Genomic DNA, 19875 nt, shown 5'->3' with positions numbered 1-19875 from the left:
GGCGGGGCGGTGGGGGGGGGAGGGCTCAGGACAACCCAGCCGGCACTGAGAGTGAAGAATGCAAATGCATTTGCTTTCAAAAGGTTTCACATGCTTTAAGTGAGGTCAAAATCGCAGGGTTTTATATAAATATCATTTAATGATTTACTAAATTCATTCTTAGCAAAGATAAATATTAAAAACAGCTTAACTGTTGAAAATGTCAGGAACCTGGATTTTCTTTACAGTATTACTGTACTACTACTAACCCAATGCAGAAAAATTAGATGGTTGATGATCTGACTAGACACAAGCACGATTTTGCATGAATTTTTAACTTCTGATTGTGTAATGTGACATAGCAATGTCTCTAAACATGAGGTTTTTTGGTTCTTTGTTTTGGTTTTGGGTTTGGGTTGTTGTTTTTTTTTTTAAATGAAGAACATATGTATCTCCAGTAAGTCTGCATTTTTGTTAAGCCAAGGGTATTCCCTGAACTCTGACTAGACACAAGCACGATTTTGCATGAATTTTTAACTTCTGATTGTGTAATGTGACATAGCAATGTCTCTAAACATGAGGTTTTTTGGTTCTTTGTTTTGGTTTTGGGTTTGGGTTGTTGTTTTTTTTTTTAAATGAAGAACATATGTATCTCCAGTAAGTCTGCATTTTTGTTAAGCCAAGGGTATTCCCTGAACTTCCAATGACTGCTGGTTTGTTTTGTTTTTAAAGACACCGCCCCCCCCCACAGATATGAATGAAAAAAAAAAAAAAAAAAAGAGAGAAACCAAAAGGTTCTGAAGGTACTGCTAGTTTCAGTTGTTTTTCTTGAAGTTACCTCTTCCTGTTTTCTGAATTCTACTTCCATCTGCTTGTTACGAGGCTGGTTCTTCCCAATGCCATGTCCAGTTATAAAATTGCTACTGATGTAAGCCAGTTCTGGATCTTGCTTGCCAGCTTCTTTTATCAACCTAAAAATATTACATGCATTTTAATGTCACACAACCCAGAAAATAGAAGACAACCTTATGTTTGCAAGTCCTACATTAAAAGAAAAAAATGGAAGCATGGCAATTAAGCCATGCTAACACATAAACTGACCTTAGCCTTCCTAAAAACACTACTTCTAGTGAAAACCTCTGTAAGGATAATAAAATACACAGCAGGAGTGTGCATGCATCACATGCACTTCAGACCTATCATGGTAAAACCACGTATTTTTAAACTAATCTATTGCTCTAAGGCTCCCTGTTGTTAAGGCACCCTACTCACAACTGGTTTAGTTAATCTCATTCTCTGTAGATGATGACTGATTTTAGCAGAAAGACCTGTAACTACTCCCTCAACAGAGTATGTTTCCACAATATAAGGTGTTAATTTCTAGGTTAACATTAAGGAGAATAACAATCTATGTTTTACAATACATATTCTGTTCAGGTATGCTAATGACAAAATGTTGACCTGTTTTTTTCTGAAGAGCAATGCTCAGCCTACCCAGTGAGATGTTTACTATTTTTGAAATTAACCTAAATGAAGATACATTTGGAGGATTTAATCCAATTCTTTAAAAGGAAGACTGAACAGAGAGATAAGGATCATCCCTGCTCTCAGTTTATTCCCCTACACCCTTCTTCAGGTTACAGAGCAGAAAAGGCTGGCTTCTGCAGTGTTTTGATTTCACAGACAAGGTAGAAGATTGCTCATATAAATGCACTGAATCTAGAACTAGGCATTTATGGATTTAAAAGCACAACTACATTGAGCAATCAAAGTAATTATGCTGTAGCATCTTTAGTTTATCTGTTGTCAGCATGCACAAAAACTGGGATTTCTCAACCCCAACAGGTTTTTGAGCAGCAGAGCCAATAAAAATCAAGGGATCATATACAAAAAAATTACATCCCTTGCCTGTCTCACTATAGCCATCCCAGTACCACTTTGCTCATAGCATATCCATCGTGTCCATCACCAGGTGTTTCTCATAGCCAAAGGACAGCCTGCCTCTGTATACCTACAACAGCAATTCAAACCTTTCCCAATTCTACCTCCAGCAGTTCTGCCTCACATGTAAGAAGATGGGTGCTGTGCCAGTCCCCAGCTACATGCCTACCACCTGCCCAGCGAGCTGCTGCCAAACCAGATGGAAAATGGCAAAGTGCTCCCTGACCTTTCTACTCTTGGAAAACTACTCAAGTCTCTCCCTTTTACCCGGTCACCATTTTAAATGAGATTTATGGGAACATAAAACACCTTGAAGACTTCCTTCCTTTGCAATCTGTTAAAACTGGAATGGACAGAGAGTATAGGCAAGAGAATGGAAAAGTGGCAAATAGCTTGGTATCCTTACAAAAACAGACTAGAAGGAGCCTCCTGTACTAAAATGCATGTGATTTGTTAGTTCAAGGCTAAACAGATACACATTTCTGTATGCAGTCTAGGCTCTTGAGTCAGACATGCTACAAGAGTATGGGTTAATAACTGGATAAAAAGCCTATTTTTTTTAATATTTCTTTTTCCACATGGCATTTCTGTCAAGTCATATAGCTTCAGTTTGAGTACCTACTAAGGATCTCAAGCATTCTTACTGTATCTCATTTACTACAGAAATGGACAATTAAAACCATCTGAATAAAAATTTCACTGTGCACATCTTTGGCAAGTTCTTAAGAAACATTCAGGACTTCAACATTGTGGTTAAAAAAAAGTGTTATTAGCAGCAGGTAGCAGGTGTTGATTTTCAAAAATACAAAAACTTCTGCTTTCAGATCCCTCTCTAAGGCAGCTGAGAGGCACCACAATGAAAATGTAAGGAAACTGGGCTTTAGAAAATGTTTTCTCTTCTGAAAAGGAGCTTATAGGAACCAGAACTCAACTCTATCACTAAATAAGACAGTAAATGAGCCACTTAATCAGTTGTGTAATAATAATCAAAGAATAAGCTGTTGGGTTTTTTTTTTTCTAATTTTTAGTATTTACAGTATGTGCAGTGGCTGTTGCTAAAGCCCTCTAAAGAGATTAGCTCCAATTACTGCTTCAGAGAAAATTCCTACCCATTTCTCCCAGAAAGTACACCACCTGCCAGGAATTCTGCCCTTTGTCAGCCATCATGAACTATGGACTTCATAAAATGGGATTCTAGTCTCTAAATATTACCATAATAAATATACTCTAAAAAAATTTATATTTTTGCTTTAACTTAGTTCTGTTTAATGATCCATACTGGATTACCAGAAGCTCGAGTGGTTTTGATACACTAACTCAAACACTCCTGACTTCCTTACTCAGGAGACAATCTTTCCACCTGTATATACAGCGTAAGTATAGCTACAATCAGCAGAGGCCCTTGAGCTAAATCCACTCAACTGAAGTGAGCCTACAGTGAGGTTCTCCACTGAGGGCTTTCAGTCTTCTGTCCAACAGCTCAGGTCTACTGACCATCCATCCACATATTTTGAGATCAGGTTTAAGAGTCTGCTAGCTAGCTTTCAAAAGCGGATATGAAGTTACATATAGTTTTACTTTTTGCTACCAACAACCTGTACCAAAGATTCCTAAAGCTTAAAGGTGGCAGAATTTAGATACCTATTCGATCTAGACATCATATTCTGTCACGTTCAACAGCAGTTAGGCTATAGCATAGTGCATAAATCAGAGTCTACAAGAACACACAGTGGAAAAAAGAGTATAATTTATAATCACAATCATAGCAGAGAAGAAAAAAGTTAACAATTCTGTTCACTCCCTGTAAAATAGTAAAATATGCATTTCAGCTCAGCAAGAATTTACCAGAATCTGTTAATCTTATTTCTTCAGGAGTTATTAACAGAACATGTCCATTTCACTGAATGGCTTAGTTTGCATCATATTGCATATTTATGCAAGCTTATTTAAAAATTAAAAAAAGGCAAAGAAAAAAAGACGAAGTTCACAGAAAAGACATAGGCAAGTCTGCAAATCAAAGAATATATTATGCACTCAAACTAATGACTCAGGCAAAAAGGTAACAACAGAAGGGTCAGATTCAGAGGTATTCAAGAATGCAATAAACAAATTGCACAGGGCATTTAGCACACTATCAAAAAACCTACCAAAACCCGAAAATCAAGATAGGTGAATAAATCAGATGTCATTCATGGTTTGTGGCAAATAGCATTTAACAATTAAGTGTTATGTATAACTAACATGGATCACATTCAGGAATAAGAACTGATAAGGAACTAGACCACTGCACAGTGTATCTTGGCAAACATTCCAGGGTTCATATTTTTCTTGGTGGAGACTGTAAGAAAGTGCTTAGTGTTTAACTGAATAGGTGTTTTATAAACACCAAATGTTAAAGTAGTACTGGTAAATCATAAGAGGTATTTGTGCAAGGGCAAATTTGATTTTCTGGAGACTTGGATCATATAATAATGTGATTTAGTAAGGTAATGGCAAAGTTTCCAGAAGTATTGCACTCAGGAGGTTAGAGAAGTTTCCAGCAGCCATTGCAAATACAAATTTAAAGACTGATTAAGACAAATCAGTATATGGCTATTTTACAGGTTAAGTACAGTATTTCACATTTTGCCTTCTGAAGAAATCAAATTGCAAACTCAGGTCCAAAACAAGCTCTTGAGTACAATTCTCAAAGAGGCATGCTCTTCCCATCCACATATACACACAGACCGAATTTTGTTAAATTATTTTTTTTTTTTTTACACAGATCCACTATGATCTCCTAAAACAACTTTAAAACAGATTTCTGAAAAAACAAGACAATCCCTACATATTCATAATATTAACATCCATGTGCTAATGTCTGCCTTTTTTCTTTTTTTAAATTACTTTTTTTTTAAATAAAAAGCTTTACCTATTTAGAACAACTGCTGTGTATCTTCTTTCCACAAAAATAATTCCACATAAAATATTAGTAAAGGGAGATGGGAAATTAGTCTCTGGCTTCTCTTTCTCCTCAATTTCTTCATCCTCATCATCATCTTCAGAATCACTCCAAGATACATAATTATCCTGATTCCTATTGTTATACCATTCAACACTTTCAAACTGCTGCCGTTCATATGGTTTATATTTGCGCAAGATTTCAAGCAGCTTTATTACTTTTGGGGTTACAAATTTCAGGTCAAGTGAGGCAGGCGAGAAGTGCTCTTCACAGAGTGCATGTATTTTCCTTAGGAAAGTGTCTGTAAACAATAAAAATTTCCTGTGCAGCTCCTCTTGTTCGTGTTTGATATACTTCTGTAGCTCTCTCACCATCATCCCAGCTACCTTATCTGCACACCAGGGTCCCAGAACAACCAACACAGCTCGACAGTCTGACAATATCTACAACAAATGAATTCAAATATCAGTTCAAAGAGTACAGTCATGAACTATTATTTTAAGATTGGGATCTTGTTTCTCATAGAGCACAATCTTTGTAAGGATTATGACAATCGTATAAAAATATTCAGATGTCTGCTTTTATTATCTAGATGACCTCGGGAACTTTGGTGTTTCTAATGGAGCAAGTTTCCCCCTCCCCCCTAAATTACTACAACAAAACTTTTAACTTTGTACATTACTGAATCTCAAAAAAACCAAGTTTAAAGAATATTTTACAATTTTGTAGAACTGTGATTTGGAATTTACCTTAAGATAATTATGCTAAAAAGGAGAATACTTCTTGAGGCAGCTAGATAAACAAAGCAGAAATTATTACCCTTTATATTTAACATAGATCTAATAAAATAAATGCTTTACTGGGCATTTTTACTTTATTTGTTACTGATACTTGCCAGGGTTTCAAAATTATCTAACCAGAAAGCTGTACAGTGGCCTTAGGGTAATCTTAGCAAATCTAGACTCTCGAAGGAAAAAAAAATAGGGGTTTGTATGTGTGGATGGAATAGGAAAACCAGAGAGAACTATACCCTACTCAGGGAGTACAGCAGAAGCACTTGAGTACCATCAACATCTTATCTGATGGTAAATTGTTTCCTCTTGAAGAGTCAAGTGGTCAAACAATAAACTAGTAATCCAGAAATCAGGTACACTGATCACACTATTAAGAAGACTTATAATCTGGATGTATTATCACTACATAAGAACTATGACAGAACTACAGCAACAGTCAGGATGATACAGTTTTCAGTTGATGCTTTAATTTCTTTACCTTCTTCCCTTCTGTGAGGCAGTAAAGAACAGGTTATCATCCTCTTTACACTACCCTCCCTGAAATCGGTTAGCTGTAAGGTTTAATTAAGGGCAAAATTTATCTAAACTGATTGTAACTGCACACAGAGGCTTGATGCTCTCCAGTGCCAAGACAAAAGGCACCTCAGGCTGAAAACTGATTTCTTTTTCTTAATATGGGCGCCTCCATCTTCTTGGAGAGCTACTGGATCAGCAAACAAGCACAGAGGGTTATGTGCATTAGAAGCATAGCAGTTAATCCACTCTTCCGGACTATGCAAATCTGGGAACTGCCCTCAGCTGCCAGCATTCCTTACATATTTTAGCCTATTACATTTTAAGTTTAACACAAAAGTAACCAGGACTTCCTTTTCCCATGCAGCCATGACAGGCTGCCCTATGTATCATCCTTCCCTCTGGCCCGAATAATATTTTTCTGGACAGCATCAGAGTGCTGTCTAAGAACATTAAAGAAAACTGCAATACTTCGGGCTGAAGAGAGAAACACATTCTCCAAATTCCTCATAGGCTACTGGTTACTGACTTCTTGTTAAACAAAGACTTACATACCTACATAGTTGTACCTCAGGAGGCAATTCCAAACCACAAAGTCTGAGAGGGAAAAAAAGCTGCCTGGACCCCAGACCCCAGGTGTAACAGGTCCCTGCTCGATACACTGCGCCTCCTGGACTCCACTCTGTCATCTCACATGACAACATAGGGGCAAACACATAGAAAGGTAGGGGCAAGCTTGAAGTTCAAATTCCATTCCAGCAAGGCGTGGTACTAGTCCACTGTTTTTCTAAAATAAACTGTAGAAATTGTAGATCTATGGCTGGAATTTTTGCCAGAATTCTTACTTTATCATCTTTTAGTACACCTGGATACAGTTTTTCCAAATAATTCCCGAGGCATTTTTTCCTCTTCAGTACAAAATTATTCAAAGGCCACGGAAGATCACAAAGACATCAAATTCTTGACTTCAGAAATAAGGACCCACAATATCAGGGTGCAGGACTATTTTACTGCCTTAAGCAAATTTGAATACAAGGTTCTCTAACCAGGTGAAGTTCTTATCAATGGTTGACATTCAAGCCCCACTCATTTATGAGAAGACTTGCATTGTTAATGAGTACAAAAATCAGAAGTCTTTTTGCTCAGATACTCTAGGCTCACTAGCTTAGAACGTTTCAGTAATGTAACATACACGGCAAAGAAAAACAGTAGTAAGACCTCTATTCCCCAGGTTTTTCACATAGCTTAATGTCCTTACCTGCTTAGAAATTAATGTAGAATCTCTTTCTTTTGAATGCACAGATATGTTGCAGTCATTGAGAAAAGTAAGTGCCTCATCCAATTCCTTTAATAATCTTCCATACAACCCACTTTTGTCAGTATATGGTCCACAGTCTACAACAATCTCACATGGCTGAGAAGTATATCTTAATTGAGGGCAAAGATCAAGTTAAATACAAGCTTCTGAAAGTCAGAGCTTTCAGCCTGTTAAGGTTATACAGCAAATAACAGCAGCAACATGAAGTCTATTCAAGTACATTTCTTTCCCCATCATGAATTAATAATGAATAGCTACACAGTTAAATACTTCAAAGTAAAAAACCTCCATCACCCCAAATACTAAACTGCTTCATTCTAAAACACTTTCCCCTCTAAAAAGATTAATAGAACTATCTTAATTTCAAATATTGGAAAAATTAAGGCAAAACATATTGAATTTAATTGACTACCATCTACACTTTCCAGAGTGTACTCTTTTGATATACCAAACAAATACTATGCACATAATGCAAATTTATGTCTATAGATACACTAGTAATTACTGTTCTTGAATGGCAGAGCTATCAGTGAGAAAATCTTAAAAGCAAATGGTTCACACAAGTTCAGAAAAATGCATTTAAAAAACACACCCACAAACCACCCATTCCAGACCGTGAAATAACCATCTTCGACTTTGTCTGAAACTCAGTTCATACAACACAGTACAGCTGGTGCAAGAAAACATGCTACATATGAATCATTTCACACTAATTTTTGTCTACCACAAATCATCACACTATCACCACCTTTATTTTAAACAATATTCACACGATTCTACATTCTATAAGAACATAGAGGAAAACACCCATTTGCTCTGCTATTTAAATAGTTTTTACTATGTTATCTCCCTGTTATCAGCCTCTAATCCCAGGAAAGGAAAAGAGTCGTGCAACTTTTCTGGCATTAAGAACATCTTGTGCTGTGGATGTTGCAACATTTTTCTAAGTGAAATAGCAACATTACGGCACACATTGAACATGAACCAGTTACTCTCCCAACATATGAGAGTGCATTTTACATGTTCAGAAACATGTTGTGGAATGTCAAGTTTCTAGGTTGGTGGTGTGTTGGAGTTTTGTTTGTTTGTTTGTTTGTATTTTTTTATTTGGTTGTTTTGGGGGTTTCTTTTTTTTAGTGGTTTTGTTGGGTCCTTTTTGTTTTGTTTTGTTTTTTAACAACTACAGAAAATTTCTGAATAACAAGGCCAATCAGCCTTTGTGCTTAACTTTAAGGAAAGATGTACTTCAACACTGGTTACTCGAAAAGCAATTTAACATTCCCTCCCCACCCCAAATAGAAGCAATGGCATCACATACACACAAGCTTTCCCAAAATTTAAAAGAAGAAATATTTCTACTGGCTTATTCCTCTATCCAAAATGAAGACACAGGCATCAATTTAACAGCCATAATTGTACAACATACCTGTCTAAGACCACCAAATCAGTTGCAGTTTCAGCATTGCTCTTTAAAATTTTCTCCAGTTTCTGGATCTTCTCCTCTAACTCAGCAGGATCACATTTCCCATTTAAAATGGAAGCTGTTAATCCCAAGATTCGAGGACATGATGGATAATCCTCACAGATCTGTGAAGTAAAAGACAATGAAATACCTTGGGACAGGTATCCTGCAAACCTACCATCAAGTTATCAGACTGCAAACTTAGATGCTTAGTTGGAAACCACTGTTTCAATAGCAGGTGTTGGAAAAGGAACCAAATATTGAATGAGTATTTTCTATTCTATGGAGTGGAAGTTAAACTAGAAATTGAGTAACATTTAACAACAGTCATCCTTAAAGGTAAATATTTACAATGTGGAAAAACATAAAGAAATAAACAGTTAGCATTGTGCAGAATATCCTTGCCACATTTACAACACACACTCACACCATAGTACTTCCACACCATGTAAAAACTAAGGTACCATCTAAAAAAATAAGACACGTGCTCTGGTTAAACTTGGAGAGGGATTTGGAAAGACATCTATTACACAGGTTTCTCATACTGTATAAGCCAAATACCACATGGAGCCAAGAATATCCTGAAAGAGCGCTACAAACATCTTTAGAAACCAGTGTTTTAAAAATAATAAAAACTGTTTAGTACACCCCGTTCCCAAACTCAAATATTTTATCAATGAATTTACAAAACTCCTCTAATTACATAAATTTAGCTTCTCTCCTCTGTTATTACCAGATTTTTCTTGTACTAAAACATCCATGCAATAGAAACCCACCTTCATAATTTCACGGTATGGGTGATCCTGGATTGCAAGATGGCACTCATCAAACACCAGAAGATTAATATTTGACAGGGATAAATACTCATTTCTCAAAACAGTCAAAGCAACATGACATGTCATAACCAGAACCTAGATCGAAAGGGGGGGGGGAAAAAAAGTCACTACAAGATAAGTGCAAGCTTCTGATCAAGCCTAACTTACCATAGGCTCTGCTTATATTATAGTTTATACTTAATACATTACCTGGTGCTTAGAGAATTCCTGACTCCACTTCTCTTTTGTCCATGATTCAGTTGTCTCTAAACTCGAATACTCTCCCACTTTAAGATCTGAATGTGTCCTGACAGCTGACACTTGTTGAGCAACTTGATTTGCTTAAGAAAAAATATAAAAAAAATCTCAATCACATAAAGGTCTTTTCATACATTAATTTTCAAGATGTGTGTTGTATTACCTAGCACCATGTTTCATTACACAGTTCAGACTATTTTTAAACCAGGTGTACACGGCAACTGCCTCCACGTAAAACCACAGCAAGGGAACAGATTGGTAACTAAATTGCACTTCAGATTCAATGTCTTAATTTTAAACCAGGAAACAGAAGATGTCGCGAACAGGTTGTATTAAATAGCTTATAAGCAAAAGATCAAAGGTATCACATTCTTTAATCAGCTTAACATCCTTGCTGTTGAAGACTTTATATGCAAGTTTCTCCCGACTTTGCTTTCACACAACTTCCATTAAGGAATATTCCATGGAAATATTAGCAGCAAGGTTAGGAACTTAGTATACTTTCCCCCTTACCTGAGTTGACCAAGAACACAGTTCTTTTTCCATTTTTGTTGAAATCTCCCCTGATCTGATAGGACAGCTCTTTAGTGAGTAGTACTGCAATAAAAGTCTTCCCTGAGCCAGTGTTTAAGCAGACTATTGTATTATGATCCAAAGCTGCTTCAAGCAGTTCAACCTAGGTTTAAGAAATAATAATGTCCTTACTTGCAAGCAACTCAGTGAAAAAGCTGACAAAAAAAATAACAGAAGCAGTAAATAGACTACAGACAAGTCAGTATCTCTGGAGATCTTTCCAGTGCCATAGAATTAACGCATCTCTTCCATAACTATACACTGTCCCAGTCTTTCAAAAATATTAATACACACTATATGTAGTCTAGCTTCTAAATCTAAAATTCTTTAGTATCACAATTTGCTGCTATTTTAAGTAGCTTTCTAACTATCTTTTTAATAGACTATTTTGTTGCTAGATACATTGTGTGAAGAAAGAAGTTAGAGCTTTTAAGTCTAACTGTCTACATCACTTCAGACAAATAAGCAAGTATATCAGCTCAAGGTGCTCTAAGCTTTTCAGTAATACTAACAACATGCTAGCTTTCGGGCACCTCTGCTGTGCAAAGAGAACTGAAATTCTAGAACTCAGAAATAGCATTCCTTAACAAAATGAAAACCAGAGTGCCCTTACTGAGCTGCTTTGACCAGTATGTGAACCAAAAATCAAGATTTAGCATGTAGAAGACAGAAGGTCAGAGGGGGAAGGAGACATGATTGTACGCATACAATCGAGATGCACAGTGTAACGTTTGCTGTATTTGTCCCTAACAGCATTTTGCAGAGAGCAGCAAGAGGATACTCAGCTTAAAAGTTGTTCTGCTCGTTAGAGCAAACGGAGAAGAGGGCATGGGGCATATTACAAACGTAGAACACAGCCAAGCTAAAGAAAGAGACACACAATTAACTCCCAACAGGTGGAGCTGTGAGAGAGACATGCCTAGACCGCGCGCAACACTGCACATTCTCCAGCTGCTCGGGTTCTTTTGCTATTAAGTTAATGAATGTAATTGTACTTTTTTCTGACAACACTGTATTAGTATTATCACTAGTACCTGATATTTTCTTGGCGTGTAAATGTTATCATGAATTGCTTCTTGTTGCCATGGTAGTCCAAAAAATGGACCCATTGGGGAGGAAGCAGGGGTCATGAGCTGCAGTCCTGCCATGCTGAGGGATTGCAAAGCAGGGCTTTTCATTCATTCATCCAGTGTTTCTTTCATTGCATTTTTGTTCCAGCACAGCCTACTATGAGAAGAAAAAGAAACCGTATTAGATACAGTCAAAATATAAAGCAAGAAGAGAAAATTTATTCTAAGAAAAGGACATTACTTGATTTTATTTCCAGTAAGTGCTAAATCTCATACTATTTTCAGTAGAAAATATTAATTTTAAATTTACAGGCACTCTTCCACTTAAAGATGTGTGTTTATCAAAGTACCAAAGAAATTCAAAAGGAACTTTACCGGCCAAAGTACATTCTAGGCATTTGGATTTATGCATGTAATTTTCAGAATAAAGTCCCATTTACGTTCTGACAGAACCTCATTTAAAATACACTTAAGAAAAAATTTTTAAAAAATAAAGCTGTTTTACTTTTACTTCAGGAAAGAAGATTGATTTTCTAGAGCACAGGCATAAGCAACTATCACATTTTCCATTTCTCTGCCCAACCAAAAAGTCCCTATGACCAGCTAAAGCTTTACATGCACACGTGCAATAGGAACTTTATTCTAATCAGCGGGAAAAGAACAGGAACTACACAAGAACCTCAGTATTTTCAAATCATCAGATTCTGATAAGGCTAACTATTTAAGGAACTGGCAGAAGTATTATAAACAATTGCTGACGAGACTGATAGGACTCATGGAGAAAGGGACCCTTATCAGGTTAACCACCAATATCCAGAAATATATTCTAACAGATAAACAAGCAAACCATTCACAACTTGATGAAAATTATGCACTGGAAAACTCTTTTCTGCTATGGTTATGAAGTCCTCGTCATGGAGGGGTTTTAAAAGTGTTTGCTATCTGTCAGGAATGACCAAGGTTAAAAAAAAAAAAGAAAAAAAAAAATCAATTCTACCTTGCCCAGGAAAACTGATTAAGGCTTGACGCTATAAAAAAAATAATGCTGAATGCAACACAAACATGCTGCATCAAATCTAAGAAATTCTGAGTACTTCCCCACATACACCAAGTCAGATACATACCCTATTCAACAAAACAATATTTTCAAAAGTTAGTTTTCCTCAAAATTCCTAGGTGCTCTACATTCATTTTATCATCAGTCTCAAAATGAGAAATGTATAAAATTGACAATGCTTTCAGATGTAATCACTCATTAGAAATACATGAGGAAAAGCTAATTATCATCCTATCGCATAGAAATGTCCTTGCTTTTCTACATTTCAGGAAAGTTGTTTAAGTTTTGCAAGTGTGCAGTAGGAAAAAAAAAGGAATAAAGAATGATATGGTATCTAATAGAAAATATTAACCACTAATGATTAGGACAAGTAACTGCTTTGAGATAAAACAAATAATGCTGTATAATTTTTTTTTTAAAAAAGTATTCCTTTATTTTTGTACCAAGATGATATTTTATTTTATTTACCACAGTCTTCAGCTAATAAAGCATCATAGCTCTTTGTTGTATATTCACATTTTTAATTTAAGTACTCTAATTTGGGCCATGTCTAAACACTGAATTTTATTCTAACTTAACTAATATTAAATAACTATGGGAAGCACTGACAAGAGAGATCAAGCTGATTCTCTCTAGCTTTCCATCTCAGGTATATCATGTAAGAGAAGGCAATACATTGAATTACATGACCACTCCTCTTGCAGATTCATGCAGAAGTAATGCCACTTTCTATAAAGCAGTCAGAGATAAAGCTTTGTCTCAGTTTTTTCCAAAGGGGTAGGGGGAGTTCTGAAGGACAGTGTGGTTAAGTTGAAGTACCATTGTTCTGTTCCATTATAAAGAACTAGTTCTCTTTTGAAGATGTTCAGTAGTAAATGCTACTTTTTAAAAGATGGTAAACGTAACTTCTTGGTCTTTGCCTCAGCAATTAATGTACTTTCCCCTCCACCAAAAATAGTATTTCTTTCCTAAGAGAACTGTGTTGATATTGCTAGAATCTTGTCTGATATTTTAATTTGAGCTCCACAGAAACTGTCAGGGTGAGAAGACTCCAGAAAGAAAAGATGTATTCAGATTTTTAAAACAAAAAAAAAGTAATGAATGTACATTTTCACAGGACATAGAGAAAGCTCTTGACATTTTATGTTTTTTTTTTCCCAGTTGCTTTTGAATGCATCTCTAAACTCATGCAAATCTTCTCATTTACTTTTTCAGTCCTGTAACCAAAGCTACCATTTCAGCCTGAGTCTTTCAGATTATCTAAATAGATAAAATGGATCAATATGCTTTATTTAGCTGCAAATAGAAAACAACATAGTCTACACACATCATAAAATCAGTAATGCATCATTATTCATTTCAGTTACAATACAAAAAAGACTCCTGTAGATTTTTAAATTGTTTTTATACCTCTCAAACAATGCATACAAGCACATGCAGGTTCTGTTCTAACAATTCAACTAGTAACTTCATAGAGCATTCAAATCTGGCACAACTAAAAGATGTTTTGGTTCAATCCCTCTTTGGAACTAGTGGCTTCATGGCTCTTCCTCCACTGGGACTCCACAGCTCTGGGTCACAGGAGACAACCAGGAGGAAAGATGTGTATGTGCTAAGCAGTTGCACGTAGCAAAGATGGTCATCCTTGACATTCTGATCTACTGAGTATTTGCACATCAAATGTACTGCTGTTAATCACTATGTGACTAATCAAATTAAATCCGTCACGCGGCAAGGACAGCAGCATGATACACAGTCTTCCCCAGCCACTGGTAGAAAGCAGCTGGGAACTCTGGGCACTGCTACGGTTAAGTGAAGCTCAGGGGCATGAGAGCAGGGGAGAAGGGAGAAAACTTAGGGAAAGGTGTGTCGTCCCTGACACACACCTCCCCCCCACCCCCCAACAGATGAAGCTTCCCTTTATATATCTAGCTTCTCTTTTTATATTCCATTGAGAATCATGCTAGTTGGTAACACATACAAAAAATCCTTTTAAGAACGCAAAAGTCTATCATGACTACAATATTTCATTGAAATGGTGTCAAGGCATTTTTCACTACTCACATGTAGCAACTCATGTGGAAACACAATTAGCGTTTGCTTTGTTTAAAATGAGACCTGGTCACAGCCATCATATTTGCTCAAGGCTAGGTGGGACCAGGGAAAAAAACCCAAACCTTTTGCATAATAAAAGCTAAGGCTGATTCCCCAATCATTCTTGTATTTGAGCCCAGCCACTTCAGTTTTATAAATGACTTTAGATCATCAGTGTCTCTTCTTTGATTACTATTCCACCTATTTTGTGTTGCTTTTCCAAATCGTAAGTACAACCTTGGGAACATACGAAATAGCTATCTCACATCACCAGGAGGGAATTAAGGAAAGAAAACCAAACTTATTTGAGAAGGCTGCTAATGAAAACCAAGCATAGGATCTAGTATTTAAAAATAAGCATATCTCCTATGCTACACGCTTCATGACAGTCATACCAGGTTACCTACCCCACTGCAAGAAGCAAGGGGACTTGTACTTACACACGGTTCCAGCTTGATCTGGAAGAGCTGTGAAACAACATATACGCAACTACAACTTTAGTTTCTGTGTGTCTTCATGAAAGACCTGCCCTGAAGTACAATCAACTCATCGAGATCAAAAAGCATTCTCAAAAATACCTTTGAAGTGCAAAGGAAGAAGTCCATGCACATTTGTAACTTGAAAAGTAAGCATAAGAGAAACAGCACTGCCTGGCACCGTTAACCACATCATTATTACCCTGCAATCTGAGAAAAAAAAAAATAGCTATGATAAATTGCAGAATTAATTAGCAAAGTAACAGTTAATGAGAGTTAAGCTCGCATGCGGCAGAATGCACTTGAAATAGCTTAAATTCCCTGCCACTGTATGCTAACTCAGGTAAAAAGAAAAAAATTTCCTCCCTAAACCATCAATGCTGCTTCCTGCTGTGCCAAAGTTTCCTAGTCCTAGCCTGCATCTGTATTATTTGTACTGGATGTATATAAGATCTGACAAGATCAATGTCAACATTATTACGGCAGTAAGCCAGAATAATGAAGTAATTGTATCATTCTAAGTTTCTATTTCAACAGCAACAAAAAATACCAAGTTCTTCAATAAAAGAATAGCAGCACAGGACCATCTAGAAATAAAAAGGGAAAAAACACATCTACTTGAAGAACAGGTTTTAAATTGAAAACATTTGAGATGCAAGTACATGTGTTCAGAATTTGTGGACAGAAGTCAACTGAACCCAGCTAACTGAAACTAGCTTACAAGGAGGCAGGAAAAACCCAAACTAGTCCTGCTCAGCCAGTGTGAGTAACAAAGACATCTGCTAAGATGTTCCATCTTCAACCTCTATGTTATTTTGAAAACTGATAGAACAAGAAACTGTAAGAACTTGCTGAAGCTGAATTTGTTGGGAAAAAAAAAACAGGAAACAAGTCCTGCTTCCTGTGGCTTTAGACTAGGTTACAGAAGCTGGACAAAGCAGCACAGTGCCCAAGCTTATCTGTTCTATTAAAATAACACTGAAATGTCCAGTTTTATGGCCATCAATCTTGATAGTTTTAGAGCAAAATCCTCAACTTGATTTTACAAGTTCAGAAACGTGTTGTGGAATGTGAAGGTTCTAGGTTGGTGGTACTTTAATGCACTTTTACGTGAACAGACAGTGAACTGCAGAGCTAAAACCAACCCCTTATTCTACCATTTAAAGAACTTTATTTCAGAAGGGCACGAGGTTGGGAACAAACAGCCAGCAACATTTAACAGCAGTTTCTTCCAGTCTACAATAATTCTGCAACTGTTGTGTAGGTTTTTCAGTCACAGGACGATATCCAAGTTGAAGCAGTCCCTTGGTGCACAAAGAGATTTCAAGGTTTACTGCACTAAGGAATACAAGCCAAACCAAGTAGGGCACTCACCTGGAATAAGACATCCTGGACCTAGTCCTGCTCTAAGGACTCTTTAAAACATTTATGGAATGATACGCTAAAGTAAACAGAGAAGAGACTAGAGCCCTGGGGACGCATCTTTGAAGTTTTTACTGCCACTGTTGTGCACAGTATGTCTTATATTCATACCATGTTAATGCAAAGCTACAACTATCTCTTATTAACATAAAAAATTTATTAGTGGCAGACGCGATGTATTTCATCTGCTTTCTTCACTAATGTTGATTTGTAAATTTGTACCCAATATAATCCTTGTGATACAAAAATTATTTCTCATGTTGTAGGTTTTCATCTTTGTCTAGAAATGTCTAATTTATTCTCTAAAAGCACTCTCAGCATCAGCCCCCCCCCCCAAGTTAGCTTCAAGGGGTGGGGAAAAAAAAAAAAATCCACTTAAAGTTAATAAACCACAATCTATACAAAAACTATGAACAGAATCTTGCTGCTTGAATATTCTCTTTACATAGAGTCTGAATATTGCATTCTTTATAGTAAGTTTTATGTGTGAATGCTACATGAAATATTAACTTGCTGAAAGATCTAAGACGGAAAATTCTTACTTAGGTAATGGAGGAAAAAATAAAAAGAAAACAGTAAAATATTACAAATATAAAATACAGAGTAGAAAATTAATGTAAATTTTAATTTACAAAATGTAAAATATTCACTGATGGTGTTCCATGCCAACTGCTGCAGAATCCTGCAGTAGAGTGATTTCTACTTAGGCTATAAACATTCAGTGGCAAGAACTGGTTTTGCTCAAATGAAGTTCAACATACAAGATTCCTACATCATCTGATGTCTAAACCTGTTTTTAAAAGGATTTGAGTTTTCCTGCGATATTCCAAAAGCACTACAAAAGTGTATTTTGTGAATATTACTCCTGTAACTTCAGTTCTCTTAGAGAACTTAAAACCAAAGCACACACCCCCAGTTTTATTTGGTAAAAAACCACCGAAACTGAAGCATCTCAGAAACATGAAGAAAAGCTTCATTTTCATGGGAAAGGGGGTTTTTCCCCTTTTATTTAGCAGCCAGTATCTAGGAGACTTGGAAAATCAAGCACCGAGATTTCTGCTCACAACTCAAAATTCAAAGTTTCTAAATGACATAATTCAGCCCCGAAGATCTAAAGGAAGGAAATACTGTCAAACAATATTATTCAGTAAGATGGATCGGAAATCTCTTTTATATCGTGCACAGCTGCACGAGACGCTCCTTACCTGTTATCAAAGACCTCCACCACATCCACTGCCTAACAGCAGTTCTTGTATTTGGTCTTACCGCACTCTTAAGGGGGGTGAGGGGCGGGCTGGCTGGACATTTGTCTCAAGGCTGGCCCACATGAAGCTCACCGGGCGTGCCCTGGGTGAGCACGGCGCAGGCGTGGGGCTGCTGCCGAGGGCGGCCCGCACATGCGTGTGCCTTCGGCACGCAGCCTGTAGAAGGCCACCATCTCAGACCCCGTGTGCCATCACCAACCCTACAGGAGACAGCCAAGGACCCTGCGTGATCAGCGACCCCGCGCATGCGATCACCCACCACCGAGGAAGCACGGACCCCCGGACCGCCACGGATCCATGGGGTGACTGTCCGCTTTTATATCCGGACCTCTCGCTTAATTCCCTATCTTTCCTTCCTTCCCTTTCGCTGCTTTCTCTTCCCCCTAACACGCATCAGACCTCATTCGCGCCTTAACCTCACTGGAAGGGATCGAACCCGAAAGGAGAGGTTGCTCCAGCCGCCCCTGGCTTCCCAGCCTTGTCTGAGGTCGGCCAGAAAGCAAGGGGGCCTTCCTTTCATCCAAAAAAAATTGGATCCTAACATTAAATTAGCGTCACGGACGGGATCCCTCGAAGTGAGTGTCATATTGCCCACCCGTTCGTGTGCTCCCGTGTCGTACGTGCGTTCCTCTGGGGGACGCCGGGGCGGAACTCCGAATTGTGCCTGCGGTGCTGCCTGCCCCAGACGCCCGCCCCCGCTGGCTGCAGCCCTGCTGCCTTACGCGGGCACCTCTCAGGGATGTTGGGGGGGAGCCTGGGGCTGAACTGACGCTTACGTGCTGCCTCCCTGAGGGGGCCGCCCCGCGCTAATTGCAGGTTTGAGTCGTCTCCAGTGATTTGTGTACATGAGACCTCCCAGGAACGAGGAGGGGGTGGTACAGCGTGCGTGCCTGAAACCTGCGGGCTGCCTTCCTGGGGCGGCTGCCCCCTCCTTACCCGAGCGATAAAACGAGAGCCCCTGCGGCCCGGGCACAGAACAAGGGGCACGATTTGCAGGGCGTTGGTGACCGAATGGTCGCTCTGGAAAAGGGCGCCCGGGCCGGGCCCAGCAGAGGCACAGCCATTGTCTTGCAGCGGCAGGAGGCCGCCGTCGTGCCGCTGAATTCCAGACTGTTGCATCTCTCCAAACTTTGGTTAAGACCTTGCAAGGAAAAGTTGTGGAATTGGAAAAAACAATTGGAGGAAGAAAAGGACCAAGTTAAGAATTTGCAAATTGCTCTGACGGAGAAACTCCATGTGAAGGCCGTCCACGAGGAGGCACCCCCCACCGGCTATTTACCCCCTTAACAATCTGCAAGCTGCGAGAGAAACTTACAAAGAGCCAAACCACCCTCCCTGCGACCCTTAATTGAGGCTGAATATAGTTACGAAGATGAGCGGGATCATTTTCCCCAAGTCATAACTAAAGAAATCCCCTACACTGCCACTGAATTGGCAAAATTGAAAAAATATTTTGGCTGAACCCCTAGGGAGACGGATGATGTGTGGACAGTACCGTTACGGGGAGGGGATCAGATTTTGCTCGGTGAATGGGAGGTGGAAGGATACTGGGGGCCAGGATTATTTTTAACTCCTGGAGGCCACTGAGCCCCCTGGTCTCTAACCCAATGAGTAGCTTATTGGGACAGAGGGTTAAACCCCCTGGAAAGGGGGGACCCCCTCGCCATCACGGGGGCCACGGATCAGTTGGTGGAACGCGTGCAGAAAGCGGCTTGCCTGCAAATGATGTACAATGGAAAACTGGAACCCAGGCAGGAATCCCGATGATGATGCCAGCAGATGCCGAGCGGATGACCCCCCTTAGAAGGGCACTCCCCGATTCTTTAAAACCGATTTGGATTCAATTGCAAGAAAAAATAGCGGCGATGGCTCAGCGTGAGAGAGGCGCGACAGCCGC

General features: G+C 38.5%; 1 protein-coding gene across 5 annotated transcripts in view; it reads right to left on the bottom strand.

Moving 5' to 3' along the window:
• DICER1 (dicer 1, ribonuclease III) overlaps positions 1 to 19875 on the bottom strand; it is a 67271-nt gene that overhangs the window by 29897 nt on the left and 17499 nt on the right. For 4 of the 5 annotated variants that reach the window (XM_035896000.1, XM_035896001.1, XM_009640504.2 and 1 more), the window contains exons 4-11: positions 11629 to 11821; positions 10535 to 10697; positions 9974 to 10104; positions 9725 to 9859; positions 8913 to 9073; positions 7427 to 7595; positions 4832 to 5304; positions 818 to 950 (exon numbers count right to left, since the gene is read on the bottom strand). In XM_035896000.1, the coding sequence (XP_035751893.1) occupies positions 818 to 950; positions 4832 to 5304; positions 7427 to 7595; positions 8913 to 9073; positions 9725 to 9859; positions 9974 to 10104; positions 10535 to 10697; positions 11629 to 11772 (1509 nt within the window). In that variant the 5' untranslated portion in view covers positions 11773 to 11821. The remainder of the gene's footprint in view (positions 1 to 817; positions 951 to 4831; positions 5305 to 7426; positions 7596 to 8912; positions 9074 to 9724; positions 9860 to 9973; positions 10105 to 10534; positions 10698 to 11628; positions 11822 to 19875) is intronic. The other variant, XM_035896002.1, reaches the window with a different exon arrangement.

Source organism: Egretta garzetta, unplaced genomic scaffold (genome assembly GCF_000687185.1).
Source record: "Egretta garzetta isolate BGI_Z169 unplaced genomic scaffold, ASM68718v1 scaffold206, whole genome shotgun sequence".
Classification (NCBI taxonomy): domain Eukaryota; kingdom Metazoa; phylum Chordata; class Aves; order Pelecaniformes; family Ardeidae; genus Egretta; species Egretta garzetta.
The sequence above is the reverse complement of the archived record's forward strand: the minus strand, read 5'-3'. Positions and strand labels throughout refer to the sequence as shown.